Source organism: Balaenoptera borealis (assembly GCF_965194805.1).
Source record: "Balaenoptera borealis genome assembly, chromosome: 2".
Taxonomy (NCBI): domain Eukaryota; kingdom Metazoa; phylum Chordata; class Mammalia; order Artiodactyla; family Balaenopteridae; genus Balaenoptera; species Balaenoptera borealis.
In genome coordinates this window covers 167,464,988-167,488,207 of record NC_138867.1, presented here as the reverse complement: position 1 = coordinate 167,488,207, position 23,220 = coordinate 167,464,988, and the positions used below count along the sequence as shown (strand labels likewise).

Sequence of the window (23,220 nt, the reverse complement as noted above, 5' to 3'; positions counted from 1 at the left end):
CTAACTCAAGTTCATTTTGCGAAAACAGCTCAAGTCTAGAGAAAGAGCTGAAATCAGAAAAAGAGCAAAGACAGGCTCTTCAGCGAGAATTACAGCATGAGAAAGACACTTCCTCTCTACTCCGAGCAGAGCTACAGCAAGTAGAAGGATTAAAAAAGGTAAGGCAGACTGTCTTGGGGAGAAAAAGAGCCTCTGGCATCTCCAGAAACTCCTGCTCAGGAGCCTCCCATTGGGCAAGTGAGCCACACGCACGACTCGTGAATCCGCAGCTGCAGGGCCAGTCCCCGCTGTGCGCCAGCCGGCTCCGGGCCTGGGACACTGTTCCCACATCTGCTCTAGGAGGAAAAGGCAAAGACGCGTCATAATCCAGTGAGCAAACCAGAGAGGCTCGGTAACGAGGACAGTGAAGAGAGTAAAACAGGAAAATGTCCCCACACTGGTGTGGCGGGTGGCCTGGGAAGAGAGTGACAGTTAAGCAGACAACTGAATGCTGAACAAGGGCCAGCCATGCAGAGCCACCAGGAAGTGTGAGGGTCTGTCGCAGCAAAGGAGCAGAAAGAAGGGCTGTGTGGCTGAGGTGTGATAGCAGAGGAAGGAGGGCTTGAACGGAGGCCTCAGGCGGCCTTCCTGCACCACACCTTCCCTGGAGGAGGATCCCTGCAGCGGGGGCAGTTCCCAGACCTAGATTTTGTCTTGTTGAGCACGGGAATGGGTACCGCTGCAATCTGAGAGAAAGGCCCTTTGATTTCCATTGGAAAGTACCTAGAGCCCCTCATGGGAGAGCCTGCTAGGCCCAGTGTGGGGACTGCTAGGGAGGGGAGAGCTTCCTCAAGGGCCACTCCGGCTCAGAGGTGGGAGGAGAGGACTTCTAGAAAGTTCTGCTGCATGATGGAACATGCCCCCTTTACTTCAGAATACTTTGATCTAAGATTTGAATTACACACACCCCTGCAAAAGAAACAAAATAATGTGTCTAACATCACTGGGAAGCCTCAGCATGTCCTTGTGAGCCTGTGTTAATAGGCTCTGGAGCCCAGGGCCCAGGAGCGGCTAAGGGGAAACGGCCACCACTCAGGCCTAAGCCCTGCTGCTGCCCTGGGGTCAGCCCTGAAAATCCCAGTTACTCTTCTGGGTCTCCGTCTCTGCCCTTGCCAGCCTGTGTCCTCAAGGCGTGCTGGCCCCAGATTACAAACAGTCATCAGCATCATCCCCAGCGAGCTTCACTCCATGGCTCGGGGCCCCCAGAAGGGCTCGCCACTCTCGGGGCCATGAAAGAGATCCCAGATCTTGGCCTTCATCAGCCTTGCTCATTCATTCTCAGGAAATTCTGACCAGCCCTTTCCGAAAAACAGTTTATTCCTAAACTAGCTTGCCCTGATGCAAATCTGTCTTTTCATAGAAACTCAGATAGACAAAGCCTTTTTTGCGCTGTGAGGGTCTGTTTTGAACGTTTCTCGCCCCATGTCACTGTGTGCACCGCAGAGCCACTCCTGAAGCGCTCACCTTCCAGTTGCCCATTCTGGTGAAACATGAGGGAACCCATGAAATAACCCTGTCTTGAAGAAGGTTAATACAACAAAACTGTTTCTTGCTCTTGAAAAACATTCCAGGGACTTCCCTGGCGGTCCAGTGATTAAGACTTGGCGCTTCCACTGCAGGGGGCACAGGTTCGATCCCTGATCAGGGAACGAAGATCCTGCATGCCTTGTGGCGTGGCCAAAAAAAAAAAACAAAACACAACAGAAAAAAAAAAACGAAAAACATTGCAACCTGCTTGTCACTATTATTACTAAACCTTAAAAAAAAAAAAAAAATGACTTTCAAGTCTGTGTCAAGCACCTGGTTTGTTCATTTTAGGAGCTGCGGGAGCTCCAGGATGAGAAGACAGAGTTACAGAAGGTTTGTGACGAGCAGGAACAAGCCCTCCAGGAAATGGGTCTGCACCTCAGCCAGTAAGAACCCCACTCCCTTTGTCTGCCGCCTCCATTAGGGCCACTAGGCCTCCCTCCCCCTGGAGAGTCACACCAGCCTGCCCACTGCATCACTCAAGCCCCAAACCTGTGTCCTCTTGTTAGAGGAGGGAAGGCCAGTCGGGGAGGCCTGCCAGCTATTCAAGGGTGACCCCCACCACCAAACCCAGGAAGTCAGGTCCCAGGGACGCAGCACCGGTTTGGGTTAATTAATTCATCAAGAATATCCTTTGCTAGTGACTGGAACCCTCATGTTCACAGACTTAGTATCTGTGTCCCAAGGGAACAAGACGGGTGATGAGAGGGTTGTGTGTTTGGCTCCAGAGGGAGGACTATGGCTTGAGAATGTAAGCCTGCCACAGTGCAAGTATGGTGACCGCTGAACCTCTCTTGAGACTGGATACTCACATCTAGCAGAGTCTGCTGTCTGTCTCCAATGGGTGATGCTGAAGGAGTGCAGACCCTGCTGGTTCTGTCTCCCCTTCGACTTGACAGCCGTCCTTCCTGGTGTGCCAGTCCTGCCAGATTGCTCTGGACAGTCTGATAGGTCACACTGCAGACTGTGGAACTTGCCCGTTTGTGTGATGATTGCATTTTTAAACCCAGTGTGTAGCTTTTTCTCTTCGAGTCAGGACTCTTGGTTGCCAGTGACAGACATCCAACTCACACTGGCTTGCTTAACCAAAAAAAAATCATCAGGAATCAGTCTCTACCTCCAGCTCTGTCTGTCACTTACCTCACAGGTGGGTCTGGCCCCCACGGGGGCAGGGTGGCACCCAGCAGGGCTGTCCGTCAGAGAAGCGAAAGTTCCTCTTTCCCCATCACTCACACAGAGACCCCAGGTTGACTCACTGCTCCCACCTGAGTCCTGGTGCAGGCACAGTGAGCAGCACAACCCCGGGCTCAGGCCCAGTGCAGAAGACACTGTGACCAGAAAAGGTCCAGAGATGGGAACTAACGTGAGGATAAACCAGAAACACACTAAAGTAGTCCACACATGTGCACAACCTTAGGATTCTTCTGTCTGGAAAATTGGAAGGTTTCAAGCAGTGCTCTGGGCTGGCCCACAAAAGTATGAAGAAAAACAAGAAAGGAAAATGTTATGACTCTGGTGGATATGTGGTCTTTTCAGTAGTTTGACGTGAAGATGCTGCCCATTCGCCATCCTCTCCCACTCACCATATCTTTCTAGATCAGCTCAGGGCTGCTGGTCCCTTGTGCTCTGAGGGCTGCCTGCCACCTCTCAGGCCGAGTGCCCTGTGCTGCTGCCCCCACCGTGGGGAGAGCTCCTGGAGAGCGGGCAAGGCCAGGAGTCAACCCCACACTCAGAGCACAGGCCAGCTCTGAGGGCGTCCCTGAGACTAATGAGAACCAGATGTGGAGGCTGGCGTGGTGCTGGCTTCTTGGATTTGCAGTGGTGTTTAGACAGACGGATAGGGAGGTGTCCTCGGGGTGCCCTCCCCCCTTCTCAGGTGGCCAGCCCCACCTTTTCTCCTGCCTGTCCTCTTCATGTTGGACAGACAGCAAACAGAGTCAGAGACACACTCCTTCCTAGTAGGCCCCAGGCCTCAGAAAAGCGGACAGGCTCTGGTCTTGAAAACGCACCCCTGCACTTGGCAGCCTCCCAGCACTGCTGCCTGACCCAGCTTCAGAATGTCCTTCACAGCTGGGTTGTGTAGGTGTTGCCATGTCAGGGATACGTACCACGGCAAGGCTAGTGCTTTCTCCCCTCCTCCCTTCTTTTTGCAAGCCAACACCAGATGACAGAGAAGCCTGTTCTCAGATGCCTCCACCAACTACAGGCACAGCTGCCCAGTTTATCTCGGGAACATCTGGATTCTTTTCAAATTGTATTTCCCAGGAAAGTTCTTATATGTTGAGGCTGCCATCTTGACCTTGTCCATCCCAGGCAGCCTCTGGCCCTGTCAGCCCACTGGCCTATTTCTGCAGCCAGTCAGGGGACGGAAGGAGCACCTCCAAGCATTCCTGAAGGCCACAGGGTTTTTTCTTTTAAAGGCCTTGATGTTTGGTTTCCTAATCCTTCCCTAGAAGTCTAGCCTGTGTCTCAGAGGCCTGCCTCTCTGGCACTTAGATTAGGCTAATCCAGTGGCAGTTTAGGCTAATCTCAGCTTTTAAAAAAAGGCTTTGACAAATACATATGTTTCGTTTTATCTGGTTTAATTCTTCCAGTTTAGACAGTGTTCAGTCCTGTCTTTTATGTGGAGAACTAAGGAATTATTCTTGCACTAACAAGAATGGAACAAGGGGACTTCCCTGGTGGCGCAGTTGTTAGGACTCTCAATGCCGGGAGCCCGGGGTTCGATCCCTGGTCAAGGAACTAGATCCAGTATGCATGCTGCAACTAAGAGTTCGCATGCCACGACTAAGGACCCCACGAGCTGCAACTAAGGAGCCCACATGCTGCAACTAAGATCCGGTGCAACCAAATAAATAAATAAATATTTTAAAAAAGAATGGAACAAGAACAAACAATCGTGCCCCCTGAGCCTGGCCATTCTAGACAGAGCAGGCAGCAGGAAAGGGGCTGGTGAGAGGCCTACAGATTCAGGTTCCTGCCATGGGGGAGCCCACGCCTGATACGGGAGCTCCCCCCTCCCCCACCGTGACTTAAAGCACATGTCACACTCAGGAATAGTTGCCCAGAGAAGCCAGAAACATGGGCTTTTATGAGATAATTCTCAATTTTTAAATGCTTGCAACTATTTCAAAGTCTTTTTAAATCCTTGCCAATTCAACAGTTTGTTCTTAGGCCAGATTCGGTCCGCAGGCTCAGCCTCAGACTGCGCCAGACATGAGCCAATACAGTGAGATGACTCTGGGATTATAAAGAGGTGGAAAGAAATGATTTTACAAGAACTCATGTTATCACACTCCTCTTACAAGTCTTGTTGACTTCACAAAGCCAAAAAGTTTTTGTGGGTTTACTTCGAGTTTGAAAGCCCCTCTAGTGAGGCTATGAATCTCTCTCTTTCTCGCTCTCTTTTTTTTTTTTAAGGTCAAAGCTGAAGATGGAAGACATCAAAGAAGTAAATAAGGCACTGAAGGTACTGGATTATTAATGTTATTAACATAAGAATCACTACTCGTAGCTATTAGTCAGCTCGTGCTAATATCCTAGCGTGCTCTTAGGTTTTCTCACAAAAATCAGGTGAGAATGTGTGGTTGATTGGTGGTTATTGTCACTTATTTACAGATAAGAAAATGCTGCTCAGAGCCATGTAACTTGGCTGAGATGACGATGCTGCAAGTGGCAGGGCCCAAGCTGGAACCGAGGTCCTCTGGTTCTGGTTTCTCTGCTGTCAGCTGTAGTTTGACATTAGGCCTAGATCATAGGTGCCCTAATGAAGGAAATGAAAAGTGACAGAAAGAGATCCAGGTATTTTTTTTTTTTTTAATAGTGAGAGTAAGACCTTTCCCTCCAGGTGAGGGGCCAGAGGCCACACTGGCCCACTAAAGTGCGCTGTGCTATTTCTGGGAACCACTTAAGCCCTGAGCTGGGCCAAGTTTCTGGACCATTATGGGGAGGGCAGAGTGGCACACACAGCTTAAGGAGAGCAGGAACATGTGGTCCAGGTGACCTCGTGCACTACCGAGCTGGCCTGCTGGGGCTGAGAGAGTGGAGAGGAGGGGGCAGGAGCTCCTAGCCTTCAGCCTCAGCTCTGCTTTGGCAGCACTGCACGAACACCCTCTTCACAAGGCACCCTCCAGCGTATGCTAGAGCAGAGATCCTAATGTCTCTGACTACCAGGGCACCTCAGGTCAGAAGCAGCAAATTGTCACAGCAACTAACAGCAGCCTGGACTTGTAGTTCACATCAGTTTGCTGCATCCTCCCTTGTAGACTGAAAGCTCCTTGGATGTCATTGCTGTGAGCTGTTTATCTTTGTATCCCCTGCACTGCACAGAAGTGTTTGCACAAAATGTCAGCTGACAGTGCCAGAGGGAGGATAAAAATCATAAAATGGGACTCTAGAGCTGCGTGGAACTAGTGGACTCAAGGTTGAAAGCCCTGGGTGCGGTGCTGCAGCTCCCAATCATAAGGTCTCTCTGTGTCATCAGGAAAGTGATGGCCAACAAAAGCCAAGGAGCCATGAAAGTACACAGGGCCCTTGACCCCTGACCACCTCAGTCCCTGAGGCTGAATAAATCGCATATCCTAGTTTTCCCTTAGAAAGACCTCCAAAAAGGCATCTCTCTAAGCCTCAGTTGGCTCCTGGGCAGAATGGAGACATCTGCCTCCCACGATGCCCTGAGGACTGGGGGCTCAGCGTGTTGTGGAGAAGGGCTTCCTGTCTCCACAGCACGTTGCCTTCTGTCTCACGGTGGGGACTGTTGTCATGGATTTTCTGGTCTGGCTGACAGGGTTTGCCCTTCTTCCTCCTGCCAGTTCAGGAGGCACTTTGGATGATGTCTCAGCCAGGGTTGGAGTTAACCAGATCCTGATTCTGGTTACCTCAGCCACAGGGCATTTATTGAAACGGGGTGGGTGAGTCTCAGGTTAACGGAAGGCTGGAGAATCTGGCTTGAGGACTGGGGGCAACCTGTAGAGAACAGGAAGCCAGAGGGCAGGCAGGCTGCAGCACATGAGCTCCAACTGTGGTCAGGGTGGGGGACAGTCCTGTGAGGCCACTTCTAGTGGAGAAGAGGCAGTCCCGCAAAAGCAAACCAGGTGCTATTAGGAAGGGACAGTGGATGCTGGGTTGAAGGATGAACACAGCTAAAGGTTCATCGGGAGCCAAGCCGTAAAGTGGGATTCTGTGGTGTTCTTTCCTCCTCAGGGCCATACTTGGCTGAAAGACGATGAAGCCACGCACTGTAAGCAGTGTGAAAAGGAGTTTTCTATTTCCCGGAGAAAGGTATGTGGGGCTGCCCTCCACTCGCTCGCCCAGGGGCTGAGTTCGTGCCCTGCCTGGGCTCTCCTTCCTCTGGTTCTGGAACAGGCCTGTGGGACTAGGCCCACTGCATTGTGTTCATGCTCACTGGTCTGCTGGCCCATGCAGACGACCTTCCAGCCTGCCCCCTTTCAGGGACCCCAGCCAGTAAGTTACAGGCCTTGTCTCCATCACAGTCCTCTCAATGATTTGGGAGTTGGGGCTGCTTGTTTGCAGAAATGGTCTAAGTGTGTACATCAACTGAAAATTCTTTGGGAGCAATAGAACCAAAATCTAAGTTAGGCAAAAACAGAATCTATGGGGAACCTATGGGCAATAAGTCTCAGGACAGGCATCCAGGTGGCACCAAAAGGTAACTGGCAATCTGGGCAGGGCACTTGCGCCGGATGAATGCCTGTGTAGCCTGCCTTCAGGTTCCGGGAACAGAAGGTCTTGGGCCCAGCCTTTGGTCCAGGGTTGACAGGGCCTTTATTGACCAGTGGGGCAGGATATAGATCTCACACAAAATACAGAGCCTTTACTAAGGCTCCCCACACTGAATGGCCCAGTTCAAGGTCCATTGTCTAGCCTGACTGTGGGAGTGGGGGGCAGTTGGCAGAAGTGATGTATAGAACCTGGAAGAGCAGGGGACACACAGGTCCTTGTCTTGGTGTCTGCCATGTGCCCAAGGTTCATGGCAGCCGTTTACAAAAGCAAGATGCCCTTCTCAGGAGGGGCTGGCTAAAGAAACCTTGGGTCACCACCATGGAATGTAGCAATTGCAGAGAATGAACCCGGGCTCTTTAAGTAGCACAGACTACCAACTCAGTTAAGAGCTGTCAAGTTCAATAAAACACAAAGAAAAAGAACCTTAACTCACCCCTCCAAAACTCCATGGATTTTACAGGAACATAAATGTAGAAACAAGAGGTCTACAAGAACCCCTTCCAAATTGGTACATGCCTCACTGATACATGAGGGAGGGATTTTAAAGCATTAAACTTTTAAAGGTTGATAAACTAGAGCGGGTGTGCAGACCCAGGCAGCTCAGCGTGTTCTGAGCGTGAGCTCTTTTCCATCCTCTAGCACCACTGCCGAAACTGTGGCCACATCTTCTGCAACACGTGCTCCAGTAATGAGCTGGCCCTGCCCTCCTACCCCAAGCCAGTACGTGTGTGCGACAGCTGCCACACCCTGCTCCTTCAGCGCTGCTCCTCCTCCACCAGCTCCTAAGGTGGGGGCATCAGCAGGGCCTGCTTTCTGGACCAGTTGCCAGCCTGTCTTCATGGGCGTGGGCGGCCTCAGAGCAGTGCCAAACTCTTTCGGTCTCGAGGTGGCCAGGGGCTTGGGAGGTTAGTTTCCCAGGAGAACAAGATCCTCGCCTGGGCTGCTGACACTTTAGAACACAGCACGCGGGACCAGAAGCTGCGCTCCTCTCATTTCCAAATTGTATGGATTCAGCTCCTCTGGATTGAAATTCTTCTCCCTTGACACCACTGGTTTTGGTTCAGATATAACTTCATGATTTTGCTATTGTCATTTTTCAGTTTCCAAAGAATTAACCTATTTTGCAGCAGACCCACTAGTGTAGCGAGTAGTCAATTCCCTTCCCTCCCCGCCACCCCAGCATGCCTTCCCTGCTTCACAGTCAAGAAATCTGCTATTTCACACCCTTGTGAATATCCATCATTAGCCCTGCAATAAAATCATTTATTTTTCATAGTCAAGAAATTTGCTGTTTCACACTCTTGTGAATACCCATCATTAGCCCTGCAATAAAATCATTTATTTTTCATTCTGGTGCAGAAAATGAAGGAGCTGTGTCAGCTTCACAGGATGCCCAGAGCAACCCCCATTTCAGGACTAGAGGCCCTCGGTGAGGGCGGCTGCATTCAAGGTGAAGACCTGAGCCTGCTGTGTCCTGGGGTGCAGGCTGCTCTGCCCAGTTGAGCCAAAGCCAAGTTGGGCTGTTAAGTCCAACAAGCACAGAGAAAGCACCTGTCACCAAAGCCCAAAAGTTGTTCCCTTATATGTTTGGGTTGGCCACAAAGTTCACTCGGGTTTTTCCTAACACCTTAAAGAAAAACACGAATCTGTATGGCCAGCCTCCAAAACTGTGTGCCCAGCTCCAAAGCTGCATTCATTCCAAACTGCAGATTTTCACAAGGTTCCAAATAACCACAATGTTTCTAGAGTTCTTTCAAGTTTCTAATTCTAGTCCCTTTTCTTCCTCCAATAAGGCATGGTTTTCAACAAAGATGTTCCTTTTGAAAAACTAGAGGACCAGGGGAAGGAACCCTCCTTGTGTCCAATTCCCCAGACATGGAGTAACTCAGTAAGATCTCAGGGGCAGCAGCTGAACACCAATGTTCAACAGTGCCTCCCCAGAAAATTATCAAGTACAACACTTCGGTATCCCCAACCCAACTGAAGGTATGCACCCAGCCTTCAGAGAGCGTGTGGCAGGGCAGGCAGACTGCAGGGCCCTTCGTGCATACCTTCCACAATGCTGCCATCTACAGTCTGTAAATTAACGACTATCATTCCAAGCAGTTTTTCAGAGTATACTCACCTCACCCAAGAGGAAACCTTCAGCAGTCACAGCAAGTAAAAATGTACACGTGGCTTCAAACAGCACAAGCCTATATTCACAGCTCCGATTCTTAATTCTAACCTCAATACAGCGAACTTTTTCTATTAGAGGGATGATGAATGAGTGGCAATTCCCAAACTAGTGTTAAGTATCTGAAGGGAAACCTAGAACTACACTTGTAAGAACTGCTTACTACTTTCCTAGCAAATGTCTGAGTTCTCACCTACGATAATGGTTTCAATTACTGATTTAAACGAATCATTTGTTCTCCTGAAGTACAACTTGGTATTCTACTTCAGCTTTGTAAATAAATGGAATAATGTCACTCTTAAGTAGACTTGATCTTGAGGAATGAGGCAAAAATAAAGGTTGAAACCTCAATGTGAAAGTCCTCTATGAGCTAGCTCCTTCTAGAAGATACCCCATATAAGCAAAATTCGAGAGATGCCACCAGACTGGGAAGGGCAGCTCTAGTCAGCCAGCCGTTGCCTCTGGCGCTTCCTCGGCCATGCTCAAAGACCTCCACGGACATGCGCAGCATGCGGCGAGACCTCTGCCTCCCCCTGGCTCTGCGCAAGTGCTTAGCAAGTCAAAAGGCAATTCAGATCAGATCCTGTGCAGCCAGGCCAGACACACAAGTCCTTCCACAGGGCCCCAGAGCTACATTTACCTTCAGTTGCACTGCAGGGAAGAGAGATCTGAAGACATCTACAAAACGGCCACAACTGCCGAGCCTGTCTGCCACAGCCAGAGACGTGGGCCACTGTTCACCTACGCCCCAGGCAGGAATAGATCACCAAGAAACAGTCCACATGACACTGAAGCACAGACAAGACAAAGTGCGGTTTTTAAAAGGAAGATTTATTCAACAAGTTTCACTTAGCGCAATACACCTAAAAGGAAAATCACAATACAATGAAAAGATTTAAATCAAGGCCTCAGAATTTCATACGAACACCAAGACCAAAATCCTAAAGTACTGGTATTGCGTCTCAAATTTTCCCCATTAACTTAAAAAAAAAGCTTAAACTTACGTGCCATAGAGGTTATTAAATGAAACTAGAATTAACAAACATGCCAAATGTTTCACTTTTAATTGTAGACACAGCTATATTGAGTTTTACAAAAAAGCATGTCTTTCAACAATGCATCCAACAGTGTTCAATGTAATGTGGTGTAAGCAACATTTAACATAATTCAACTGCTTTAACCTAAATACACCTACTGCTTAAGTACATCCTACAATATAACTAATGTGAGAAAAGCTGAAAATTATTTAACAGTAATAGATTACTCAACCTAGTTACATCCTAAATGAATGTTTGTGTTCAAAAATACTGAACCTTAAGTCTTTAAAACAATCCTGATTTCCACTTAGAGTAAGCATAAATCACAAGCTTGTATTGCAAAACTGTTAAAACTTAAGTTTTGTTTTTCTTTTAAAAAATGCTGACCAGGAGTCAGTGATCAGGATCAATTACATTCCCCATCCACCACTCATACTGGACATGCTAGACATCCCTCCCATTCCGTTCACTCCCATAGATGCTCGGCTTCCACTACTGTAGTAGCTGCTGTTCACTGCTCCTTGGCTGCCTGCAAAGAGATCAATTTGACAAGTCAGGGTAAGTATCAGATTATCAGTCAACTAAAATATAGCATTCCAAGAAAAAGTTTAAAAAGTATACGAGTACAAATGGCTGCTGTCCAAGTGGCGAGAAGCATGTTTGGGAAAAGGGACTCCCGACGCCAAACAAGTCTCAATTAACCCCTTTTCTCTGCAGTACCAACTTGCCAGACTCTTGTGCTACCATTTAATTGGATGCTTCAGGATCAACGTGGAAAATTAAGTTTAAAGGAAAACTAGTGTTTTTCAAAAATTGCAAAATTACTTCATGTTGTTTTTAAAGCTAAACAAAGCATTTTAAAAAAAAAATTTACCATAAACATTCACAATGTGTCCATCGAATGGCATGTATGAATAGGGAGCACAGGGGCAATCTCTTGCTTTTCCTATTCATGGCGGGCAGGAAGTGAGACGACGAAGTTGGACTAAAGGCAACTCACTGTGCCCAAAATGGCAGCCTCCATGGAGTTAAATCAGAGCCATTGACTGCTATAGAAAGTGTTACTACAACATATCAGTATTTGCTATTGGGAATTTTAAATTATACTTTTTGAGAAAATATTTACCTATGCAATGTTTGATTGAAAATCACTGGAGTTTTCCTGTAAAACTTGGTCTGCAAAAGGATTTTGTAGGGTAAGACTATAATACCAAAATCACCATTCTTTAGACCAATTGAAAAAATTAATTAATAAAACCAATCCTAGGTTAACTGACTAGTAAATACGGTCCTAAACCCAACCACCATTCTATTATTTAAAATTCTCCCTCCATCTAAAATGGATTTATTGCTAACAAAAAGACAGAAAAAGTGAACAATTTTATTTAATGTTTTAACAAATGGAGGCAGATGTTTTCTGGCTCGACATTATTCAAAGTTGCAATAATGACTATTTTGAATTCATACAATACTTCCCCCTCCCAATGATTGATTCTGAAAGTTAAGCTATTTGAACAGTTATATTAGGATCAAGAGCATACATTTAATAACCCAATTTCACCATAAAGGAGCCTGAATATTCCCAACTAAAGAAACCTGCCTGAAACTTATTCAAGTATATAAAAAAACACACTTACCATATCCACTCATGCTGCTCTGGCCACCATAGCCGCCTCCATAACCACCACTCAGCTGCTGGCTGGCTGGGCCGCCATAACTGGACTGGTTTGCTGTTAAGTTAAGAGAACATTAGAACCTTGTTCCTTATGTAATGTGGTACCTGGTGGTACCGGGCTTGTAATTCTAAATCTATTATTTTCCAGTCTTGATCTTACATCACTATATATAACCCTCTGTGCCTCCTTCTGCCTATTGTCTATGACCAGACTACCTTTCTATCCATCATTTGAGCTAGTCAAACAGTTATAAACCACAAGGCCAACAGCATACACATCAGCAGTACTGAATCCACGTTTCCGTAAGTAGAGGCATTTTGACAAGACCTTATGAAAATGCTTAACTGGATTTAGTGGGACTTTCCCCCATAATTCGATATATTAAGGGTAGGTCAATACACAGGTATCACTAAACACCTGATTATGCCCCAAAATTTATTTTGATCCTGTGCTTTTTGCTAAATATTACTTTATAGATTTATACTTCATATACAATTCAACTAGTTTCTTTCTGTAGTCCCCTCCCCCAAAAGTACTTCAAACTAATTTGTTATCTAACAGTTTTATTTAACTCACAAGGATTTAAGGCACATATACTATTCAAATCAAAACTTTTCTTTGCCTAAATTATGCTAAACTCCTTACATATAAATTAACTTAACTTATATAATTGACTTATATAGATATAAATGTTTTGGTTTTTAAAAAAACTAACGATATTTACACAAGCCCATGCCTCCCATCATTTGGCTACCATAAGCACCACCGCTTGCTCCTGCTGTAGAATTCAAGAAGAGTTCTACATATCTGTGTTCTGAAATGAGAGAAAAGGCATACAAGGTTAGCTTAAAAAAAAAAGACACTAAAGTGATATTTACACAAACCCATGCCTCCTAGCATTTGGCTACCGTAAGCACCACCGCTTGCTCCTGCTGTAGAATTCAAGAAGAGTTCTACATATCTGTGTTCTGAAATGAGAAAAAAAAGTTGAAAATGTTTGTTGGTGAAATAAAAGGATAAGCACTTTTAGTTCTTTTAAGTAGATCTGTGAACTATAAATACTTTTAGTAAAAAAAAAAATTCTAGCTGCTTCTTTCAGCTGATTTACTTCATGCAAGTTTCAAAAAGCAATCTTAAACATTCATCTAAATTGCTTTAAGTTTGTCAATTAAGCATATACCTTAGTCAGTGTTCTTATCACAAATTCTTTTAAATCATACTAACTTTAAAAATCCACGCACTTTTTAAACATCCCATAGAACCCTATTATTGAATTACAGATTTTTCTCATCCTTACTATTCCTTTATCATAATCATTAGTCACACAACTACCTATAAAGAGACCTGAAGATCCTTAAATCACACTTACGCATATTTGCTTTGTCTTTTGACATAGCTGCCACAGCATCTTCATGAGTTGCAAACTCGACATCTGCTTCACCAGTTACTCTGCCATCGGGACCAATTTCAATATGTACTCTCACAGGGTTGAGTGGTGAAAAAAACTAAATATAAGGTATTTCAGAGAATCAAGTCAAATACTGTTACAGAAAACAAAATTTTAACATGCTGCTTCACTTAAGTAGAATAAGAACCATGTTTTTACTGTTATACTGAAATATACAACTTATGAATTTATCCTACACTTACATTATAAATGTCGTTCTCAGTAGCTCTGTAAGGTAATCCCCGCATGTGTACACAGTGTCCTGTTGTGCTCTGGAAAGTAGAGCCACCATCCCCGTATCTGTGATCTGACATTCCTGAAAAACAATAATTGAGGTCTAGATGAACAAGAGTTAAGTATCCCTCAGATGAGAAATTCAATTCTTACCTTACCTCTTCCAAATCTATCTGACCCAAATCCATAGCCATCATTATAGCCATTATAATCATCATAGCCTCCATAACCTGAAAGGCAAGAAGTACAATCACTAAATGAAAAGTCACATAAAGAACAGACCTCGTGACACCTGCGCAATACACATACCTCCACCATAAGCACCACGCCTCATCCTTTCAAAGCCAGCTCCTCTTCCAATGCTGTTATACCCTCTGCCAGCCCCAGGTCTGTCATAGGGACCTGGCCGCTGCATGGCCATAAGTTTTCGTGGTGGATCATAGTGAGTTCTAACTTCAGCTCGACTGCTCTTAAAGATTTCGATATACCTAAAGCATTGTTCATGAGGAAAGGGAGTGGGGAAGGGAGAGAAAACATTAGTTCATTTCATACAGGTATTCAGTTACACAAGAAAACAATGTAGTCATAGCCATGAAACTGACTAATATTTAAAGCCAGATTTCTTATATTTGTATAGGCAATGACCAGAAATTCACTCAATTTTAAGATTTAATGTAAACTTTATAGAAAAAAAATTCACTCCTCTGAGGCAGAGAGCCCAACCTTAGGGGTAGAGAGGAGTACTGTAAATAAATGTCTTAGGAGGGAAAGAATTCCACTCAACTTTCAACATTTCATGTCTTAATAAAACCATTGGCATCATGTATAGCAAGTGAGCTAAAAAGCCAGTCTCCACCAACAGTCTAGCCCACACTACACATTTCCTTCTGCCAATAAATACCCCAGCCTATGCTTTTAGTAGGAATCAGCATAGGTAAGCGCATGCTTCAATGAAAAATAGTCACAAGCAAAGAGAATAAAACCTTTTGTGACAATTTCTTGAAAGCTATGCTTATTAATACATATGCAGAAAACATTTATACAGCAAGAAAGTTTGTTGCATTTCAACTTTAAAAACAAGATCAGAAAGTATCACATTTTCTTATGGTAATATTAATTTACTAGGTGGAATTATTACAGCTAAAGCCAGGTTTGCATTAACATTTTTAAAACCATAGTCTCTCAACTCCAGTGACTGGGGTTAATGAGGAATCCTACAAAATTGTAAAGCAGACCAAATTAACTGGGGACAATTTCAAAACCTAAAATTTAATCTGAAAGCACTATGGGACTTTGACATAGGAAAAGTTTGAAAACTGTGGCAAAACATCAAATAATTGGGACTAGGAATCAGATTTTCTTCCTTGATTCTAAGCAGAGAGAATATGGATTTAATTGTTTACCATAAGAAAAGTGACAAATCCAACCAACCATCCATCCCCACCTGTGCCCTATTCTTTCCTTGTGTTTCTTTAGAGCCTTTTCAGCTATTTCCTGTGAAGCAAACTGCACGAAGGCCTCCCCCGTACTCCTCCCCTGGAAGTCCACCGGCAATGTTATCCCATTTGGCACGATTTCCAACCCTTCAACCCAAGGACAAATAACCCCAGTAGGGGGGCAATATTAACATCACAAGCCCAGAAATGATTCTTCTTATAGCTTTAAATACACCAGAATTTTAACTTTAGGTGAACGGTATGCTTTCAACAAGTACTCTTTAAAAATTCATTGCAGTAATATGAAGTTCCATTATAACAAACTATTAACTCAATTCTTAACACACCCCATGACATGGTATGTAAGAAAAAACTTGCTGAACACAGGATGCATTAAGAATTCAACAATTAAGAACACTTATTTATCTATGCAACTTAATGTTGAAAATTATACAAGAATTTAACAAATTTTCAAGCATTAAAGACAACAGTTTTACTAAATTCAAGATACACCTTTTACCTCATTTCATATTGCAATGTTTTAAAGTTAGTGGAACTTCAGTTTTAAGAAATTACATATTTAAACATTTAATATACAAATTGAAACATTGTTTAGTCATATAATTGACAAACATACAATCTAAGCTTTCAACAAACAACTGATCTAACACAGCACAATCATGCACTCTTATGCTCTAATAGTAGTAAGATTCACTTCTGGAAATTCCGTCTATGAAAAATCCTTTCCGTGGAAACATTCCCAAGCTTACAAAAAGGACTTAAAGCACTTTCCTAGAAGATATGAAATTATGTTCATATTTAACGATGTTGACAGATAGCATTCAATTCTCACCAATTTAGACAAAAACAATAAAAACAGACTTGATTGCAAAAATTCTGGCAAAATATTAGGACTTGGTATGTATCTAGTTAAGTCAAGATTTTAACACATACTAAACCATGAAAGGATTTCTTGTTAATTCCAGTTTATCACAACATGAATATTAAGCAACAGTATTTAAAATATATACTCTAACATTCTGCTAAACATTCAAATACTTTAGGCCCAAAACAATTTCAAAACACTTTCTGTACTTCAGATACTAAGACTACATTCAACCTACACTTATATTAGATTGACTTTCAGTAAGTTTAATTCCCTGGCTAAACCAATTGTTTCCGTAAGTTTTTTTTTTGTATAAACAGAATGAGATGATTAGAGAATTTCTGGTCCCATGACCCAGTGTCTCTTACAATATAGACACTTGCCATAAATTATAACAACCTAACATATTAATCTAATGTTAAGGGATCTTACCTTTAACTTGAAGTACTTAGCTGTACAGCAATGTGAGGAAAGTAGTTAAGTTGTTGAGGACAATCCTCAAAGATCTACTCTGAACTACAATACTAAATATAGGCAGTTAGCATTTTGGAAGTACTTAATTAATCCACCTTTAAGATGGGCTTAAATTATTTGAAGGTCTCCAGGAGGAAGAAAACATTAATTCATCTGCATATACTCACAACCTGTTTAAATATCTAAGCTACTCAACTTAAGGTCTATTCAATCACATGTTGCCAGAGGCTAGCCAGAACTCACTGCTCAGCAACAAACAGGACTACATACCTGAGAAGAACTGAACAATTTCTTCCTTGCTACATCCAAAGGGGAGTCCTCTAAGCCGTACAAAGCCATCATTGGCCGTGTCAGGACTATTTGGACCAGTATGCTTCAACACCCAATCCATTTCAACGTTGTTTGACTTGAATACTGAAAGAGGTGCTTAGAATTAGTCAACTTTGGAAACTTAGAAAACCAAGTTCAGACTTCCTGGGTCTTTAGATAATCTAGGTAGAGCTGCCATAAACTCTTAGATGACCATTTCCATGCGGTCAAATACCTAAAATTCAGAAGGGGTAAGATAGATTTCTATTTGTTTAATGTTTTATTTACTGTTACTAGGGCAATGTAAATCAAACCTTCAACATATCTGTGTCCCATAGTTTCTCTGTCTTTTTTCAGGGCCAATTTGACTTCATCTTCTGATTCAAGTTCAACAAAAGCCTCGCCACTCGGTCTGCCTTCTCTGGTGTAGATGAAACGAATACCTTGAGCCCCATTTTGAATTTTGCAGTCTGGAAAGAAAACAACTGTTAATACAGAATTTAAAACTAAAAACCACCTCTGGGTGATGAAATGCCTATACACAACCCCACTACAAAGCAGACATTTGCAAAGCCTAAAATGAGCAAGGTATTACTAACTCCTAGGGTGTCTCTTTCAGTAATTAAGCAGTTTTCCTCTCATTACCAAACTTTCTTATTCCCTATATTCCCAATCCATCAAGAAAATCCAGTATTCAAAGCACTTTCTTAATGAAGTTATCTCCAAGTCCTCACTATTCAAGTGTCCATTAATCATCCTTTTTATAACTCCTCAGTAAACTTTTAAGTCTGGACCTTGTGATTTTATGGCATTTTCTGAATAAATGTAGTTTGGAGTTTTGATTTGGGGTATCTGACAGTTTTACCTTACTAGCAGCAACATTACAATTTCTTGCTCGAATCCGAATTGCAGGGCCAATACTCACCTGAAAGGGGATCAATGTTACCAAGCTAAAATGCTCCAAGTTGCACAGCTGAAGCCAAACCCAGTCTTGCCCACTGCAAGGTGGCTTCCAGTGTACTTGGTTCTTGTTTTACAGGTCGTTTTCCGTTACACACGCTAAATTCAGATAGTAAGTCAATACTACAAATATCCTTCCAAAACCTGTAAATTTCTCCCAAATGTATCTTTCAATCTAATCTTACACTAATAATGAGAACAAGAACATTTGGCAGACATTATTCAGGAAACCTACATACTGGGGAAAAAACTACATAGGCAAGAAAACTTTCCTGGGCTTCAGTGTCCTCAACTGTAAAGTGAGCCAGATCAAGAACTATGAGAAATAACTCTTCAGTTACAAAATCTTGATGAGGGAAATTGTCTGAAATTAAGAAATGACATTTTATCTTTCCAAAGTAGAATGCCCCTTTTCAAATAAACGCCAAAACTGGAAAGGTGTTATTATATTTGTTCAGCTGCTGGGCAAAGTTCTCAAGATTGAAGGGGAAATCCCATCTTTCCCCATTTATCCTTTCTAAAAGACATCCACAGAATGACTAGTACTTAAAAAAAAAACAAAAATCCGCCAGAGGGGCCGCATTCCCCCAAGAGGGCCGGGCGGGCGGGGCTTTCGCAACTTCCATTGCGTAACAGCGGCCGGCCAGGCGCGAGCAGGACAGCGGGAACCGCTGCCGCCCGCGCCCCACCAGGGGGCGCCCTGGGCTCGGCCCCCACACCACCCCCCACCCCCCACCCCGCCCCCGCCGCCGCCGCCGCCTCCCCGCCCGCCCTGAAGCCCGGGCTGAACTCCCGCCTCCGCTTCAGACTCACCAGAAAAAAACCGCTGCACTTCGTCGGCCGAACAAGACCAAGGCAAGCCCCGGACCTTCACCACGAATCCCTCCCCGCCTTCGGTGCCCAACATCATCGTCTCTTACGGGGTCCTGGCGTCGAAACAGCCTGCAAGACGAAGATGAGGATCAGACCTAAGAAATGTTAAAATTAGTCAGCCCTCCAATCTCGAAACGCCCTGCCGGCCCGCGGCGCCTCCGTATAGGTCGAGCCCGTGCGGACGTTCCGACCCAGACGACTCCAACACCGAACGCCCAGTTGGCCAGCGGCCGGGTCCCCGAAGCCGCTCTGCGCACCAGGTACCAGTGCCCCAAGCCGAGGGGGCACCCGGCCTAGCGCCAGCGTGGAGGCAAGGAAATGGCGGCGACCGCTTCCGCTCCGCCTCCTCAGACATCTCACACAATAGAGTCGGCGCGGCCTGCAGGCCTCAGCGGCCCTGCCACGACTCGGCGAACCATTCCTGGTGTCTAACGGCAGCCCGCATCTTGCTAAAGCCCCCGCAGCCTCTACAGAGACCTTGGGACAAGCAATCCTCGCAAAACTGGCATCGTCGGGGGCTGCTAGGTGGTAAATACGGAACACCAAACACTCACCTGCAAACACAACTTCGGCGCGGCTGCGAAGAAATGGCTAGCAGGCGCCTGCGCAACCTAAATAAGGCCCTTTGAACAAGCTCTGCGCACGCGCAGCTAGGTGCCCGCACCGCCCCCTTGCGTCACACAGAGCTCGGGCGCATGCGTAATATTATGAGCCGGCCCACCTCCCGCCAGTAAATTATTAGACGCATGCGTATTTGGGTCAGCCCCGCCCACCTCCTTAAACCCGCCGGGCTTTTTTGCGCCTGCGCCTTGCCGCGATTATTCGAGCCTTAGCGGTTTGAGTTCCATGCGCATGCGTCTTCCTTCAAACCGTTCGCTCGACTTACCCGCCAGAAGGGGGAGGGGTATGGCGGCAATTAGTTCCCTACAGGAACCGTACCGGGCTCTGGGTTGTGATGAGGTGTCCCTAGCCTATTATCCGCAGTCCTAGCTGACCTGAAAGTACAAGCGCTCCCCTCCCTCGTGCCGCCTATACTCCTTTTCTCCCTAGAGCCATCCCGTGACAAACTGGGGGCTGCGGGACTGCATACTTCCTGCACCCGAAGCCACCCCCGCGGCGCCGGGAGCATGTCCAAGTCCTTCGTGCCGCCACTGCCCCTTACCTGCCGCCGTTGGGCCTGGGGCCCGGACCCCAGTCCCGTACCCCGCTTTTGCCCTAACGAACTCCCACCCTACGACCCCCGCTGCCTCGCCCCGGGGTCGGCCGGCTGGGTGCTCGCACGAGAGGGGGGCGCCGGATGCGCGTCCCGTCGCGCCTCGTGAGCGCAGGGTGAGCCGCCGGTGCACGACGGACTTCGCTCTCCCGAGCAGGTTCCCCCTTAATTTTCCCAAAGCTAAGTAGATACCGTTATGTCCATTCCCCAGGTGGAGGCGTTCAGTTCGGCAAGACTCCAGGGTCACCCCATGGGCGCATATGGCCCGAGACTAGTGATGTTCGTGATTTCCGGCAGCACTGCGGAAACTGGGACCATTCCCGTAGCCTTCCAGTCCTCCCCTTGTGTGATGCCGGCTGTCCTCCCCACCTCGGCCACATGCAATAAACACAGGGGTGCCACAGCGAAGGCCTCTCTGAGTGCCACCACGGGAAGATGCAAGTAAAGCACGTTTTCGCCCCTACAATGGTCTGGAGGTCGTATCCGGTTTTAACAGGTTTGAGAAAACTGGAGAGGACATCAATGGAACAGGGAGAAGATGATCCAAGATAAGGTCCCAGAGGTAGGCGAGGCCCGATCCTGAAAGGCCATTTAGGCCTTGGCAAGGGTGATAACTCCAAGCACACGAGAAGGCTTTGGCAGGTCTTCAGCAGGGCGCAATAGGACCTGTTTGAAAAGGAAAACTCTGTTGCTGGGTGTGAAGGGGACTCAGACGGGTCAAGCATGGTGAATGATGCTCCTTGCTCTCAATTGCAAAAAGAGCTAGAGGAAATAGAGGGCATTTCGGCTGAAGTCACCAAGATGTGGGATTCCCAAGTCTTGCAGATTGAAGGTCTATCTCTGAGTGATTCAAAACCAAGAACAGTTTTTGCTCTTGGGTGCTATCTCTCCAGGACATCACTAGGATATCTCTCAAGGTTTCTTAATAGGTTACAGCATTTGAGAGCTCTGGTCTAATTAAATGACTTAAGAAGGGAGTTCCCTGGCGGTCCAGTGGTTGGGACGCCACGCCGAGGGCCTGGGTTCCATCCCTGTTCAGGGAACTAGGATTCCGGAAACCGCAGGGCAAGGGCAAAAAAAAAAAAATGACCTAAGAACACTAGTTTCTGATTAGATGAGGGAAAAGCCCTGATCCCCTTGGTAGTGCATTATAAAATCATGTTTTCGGGAATTCCCTTGTAGTCCAGTGGTTAGGACTTGGCGCTTTCGCTGCCATGGCCTGGGTTGAATCCCTGGTCCTGGAACTAAGATCCCGCAAGCTGCGCGGCCAAAAAAAACCCTAAAAAGATACACAGTATATCATGTTTTCGCCTTTTAACAACACGGCTACACTTCTAAGATTTGTTTGTTTGTTTTTTGGCAGCCTGGCTCGCGGGATCTTAGTTCCCCGACCAGGGATCGAACCCGTGCCCTCAGCAGTGAAAGCGCAGAGTCCTAACCACTGGACCGCCAGGGAAGTACCTAAGATGTTTATTTTTCCTAAAGTTTTCTAGGATTTTCTTCCATAATAAGTAGATGTAATGTATAATCATCATAGAAATATTAGATCATTTCCTCAGGATAGATTTCTAGGAGTAAAATTATTAAATGAAAGAATCTGAATATTTTTAGGGCTACTTATAGTAAAAGGTTATCGCACTTGACAACACTCTCAGCAGCAGGTGAGGGCTCCGTATCCCTTTGTTGTGCTGGCATTGAAATTTTCCTTTCCTCTAATCTTTGCTAATTTAATACTGAGAAAAACCATATCTCTAATTTGCATGTTTGATTATTAGTAAAATAGAATAAATTATATACAATTAATGCTGATTCCCTCATATAAATTGTCAGTTCAGCTTCTTTCTCCAGTGCTCTTTTGGTCTTTATTAAGACTATTACCTTGGCCATAATTGCCCCAAACATTTTTCTGTTTGATTACCTTTTAATTGTTGTTGTTTTTAATGTTTAGACATACAGAGGTTTTTCATTTTGGTGAAGTCAAAGCCATGGATACTTTGAGTTTGTCTTTAAGCTTAGCAAGCCCTTTCCTATACAGAGATGAAGCACATTTATTCATTATCTTTTTCACCAATTATAAAGCACATTTTTTTCAGTTTAACCTCTCAAAATAGGGATGTGCCTTAAGAACCAGTGGCGCGTCCTAGTTTAATTGGCGGAATTTTTTTATAAGTGGTACATAAAACATGGTGTGTCTTAAAATTGATGACCTCGGGACATCCCTGGTGGTCCAGTGGTAAAGAATCCGCCTTCCAATGCAGGGGACGCGGGTTTGATCCCTGGTCAGGGAACTAAGGTCCCACATGCCACGGGGCAGCTAAGCCTGCACACCACAACTAGGGAACAAAGATCCAACAAGCCATGTGGCTCTGCCACAAATAAAAGTAATGACCACTAGAAAGAGTCATAATAGAGCTGGAAAGAATGCAGGGAAGTGCCATGCCCATTGGACTGTAAATCGGTACACTAGAGGGCTACTGGCAATGTATATTCAAGGTCTTAAAAATATGCATTACCTTGGACCCATACATTCCACATCTACTTTTGCACAGATTTAAATTTGTAAGAATGTTCATCACAGCGTGAAATAGGTAAATTTTAAAAGCAACTTAAATGTCTACTGGTGTATTGAATAAATTATAGTACAACTTTATCATGCATTGTCACCGGGGTCAATATAGCCTCCCAAAGAGGCAAAATTGGTTCTTGATTGTGGGGAGAAGAGTGAATACATCTAGGCTATTACAATGGTTTTTAGCCACAGTACCTAAAAAGATATACAGTATATCTATGCTATTAACATTTCACATGGGGGAGAATTAGGAAAAAAATTGTCTGAAAAGGTTCCTTTGGGTGACAATCATAGGAAAAAAAAGTTGAGAAAAACTGATCTATATAATGCAATACTTTGCAGTTTTTAAAAATGGTGACTAGAATTATATTTTTGGAAAGATGTTTACAATATTTGTTGAGTAAAAACAAAACAATGAAACAATAATTATTATGCATTATTATGAAGCAGTAATACAGTATGGCTCAGCTTCCTGGAAATATAATTACACACATGCATAAAGAAAAATACATATATGGAAAAGATATATGTATAATCTTATACATATATAAAAAAATTTTTTTTTCTTCTCTGTATTTTCTCTTTCTTCTTTTTTTTTTTTTTTTTTTTTTTTGGCCATACA

The 23,220-nt window shown here is 44.9% G+C and overlaps 2 protein-coding genes across 19 annotated transcripts in view; one reads left to right on the top strand and one right to left on the bottom strand.

Moving 5' to 3' along the window:
- Nucleotides 1-10,488, top strand: part of RUFY1 (RUN and FYVE domain containing 1) — a 60,711-nt gene extending 50,223 nt beyond the window's left edge. For 5 of the 6 annotated variants that reach the window (XM_082379306.1, XM_082379308.1, XM_082379307.1 and 2 more), the window contains 5 exons: nucleotides 29-158; nucleotides 1,858-1,952; nucleotides 4,987-5,035; nucleotides 6,769-6,846; nucleotides 7,948-8,592. In XM_082379306.1, coding sequence (XP_082235432.1) covers nucleotides 29-158; nucleotides 1,858-1,952; nucleotides 4,987-5,035; nucleotides 6,769-6,846; nucleotides 7,948-8,094 — 499 coding nt within the window. In that variant the 3' untranslated portion in view covers nucleotides 8,095-8,592. Of the gene's footprint in view, nucleotides 1-28; nucleotides 159-1,857; nucleotides 1,953-4,986; nucleotides 5,036-6,768; nucleotides 6,847-7,947; nucleotides 8,593-8,667 lie in introns of those variants that run through there. The other variant, XM_082379305.1, reaches the window with a different exon arrangement.
- HNRNPH1 (heterogeneous nuclear ribonucleoprotein H1) lies at nucleotides 10,295-19,493 on the bottom strand. Of its 13 annotated transcripts, none has more exons than XM_082379412.1 (14): nucleotides 19,371-19,493; nucleotides 18,757-18,885; nucleotides 17,298-17,453; nucleotides 16,945-17,088; nucleotides 15,323-15,461; nucleotides 14,188-14,366; nucleotides 14,037-14,108; nucleotides 13,848-13,981; nucleotides 13,567-13,702; nucleotides 13,106-13,165; nucleotides 12,952-13,011; nucleotides 12,159-12,251; nucleotides 11,648-11,697; nucleotides 10,295-11,050 (listed from the first exon to the last, which is right to left on the bottom strand). In XM_082379412.1, the coding sequence occupies exons 2-13, from the start codon at nucleotides 18,851-18,853 to the stop codon at nucleotides 11,648-11,650; spliced, it is 1,320 nt and encodes a 439-aa protein (XP_082235538.1). In that variant the 5' UTR covers nucleotides 18,854-18,885; nucleotides 19,371-19,493; the 3' UTR covers nucleotides 10,295-11,050. The 13 variants fall into 13 exon arrangements, with proteins under 13 accessions (XP_082235538.1, XP_082235536.1, XP_082235534.1 ...); XM_082379410.1 differs by having other exon boundaries at nucleotides 12,922-13,011; nucleotides 13,848-13,960; XM_082379408.1 differs by having other exon boundaries at nucleotides 12,922-13,011; nucleotides 19,371-19,492.
- Nucleotides 19,494-23,220: the final 3,727 nt, after the last annotated feature.

Excerpts from the sequence above, each read along its gene's own strand:
- HNRNPH1 (XM_082379400.1), bottom strand. The coding sequence starts at position 18,853 with ATGATGTTGGGCACCGAAGGCGGGGAGGGATTCGTGGTGAAGGTCCGG. Across the intron at positions 17,454-18,756 it reads AGTGCAGCGGTTTTTTTCTG|ACTGCAAAATTCAAAATGGG; the intron begins GTGAGTCTGAAG and ends TTTTCTTTCCAG. Across the intron at positions 13,166-13,566 it reads AAAAGACAAAGCAAATATGC|AACACAGATATGTAGAACTC; the intron begins GTAAGTGTGATT and ends TTCTCATTTCAG.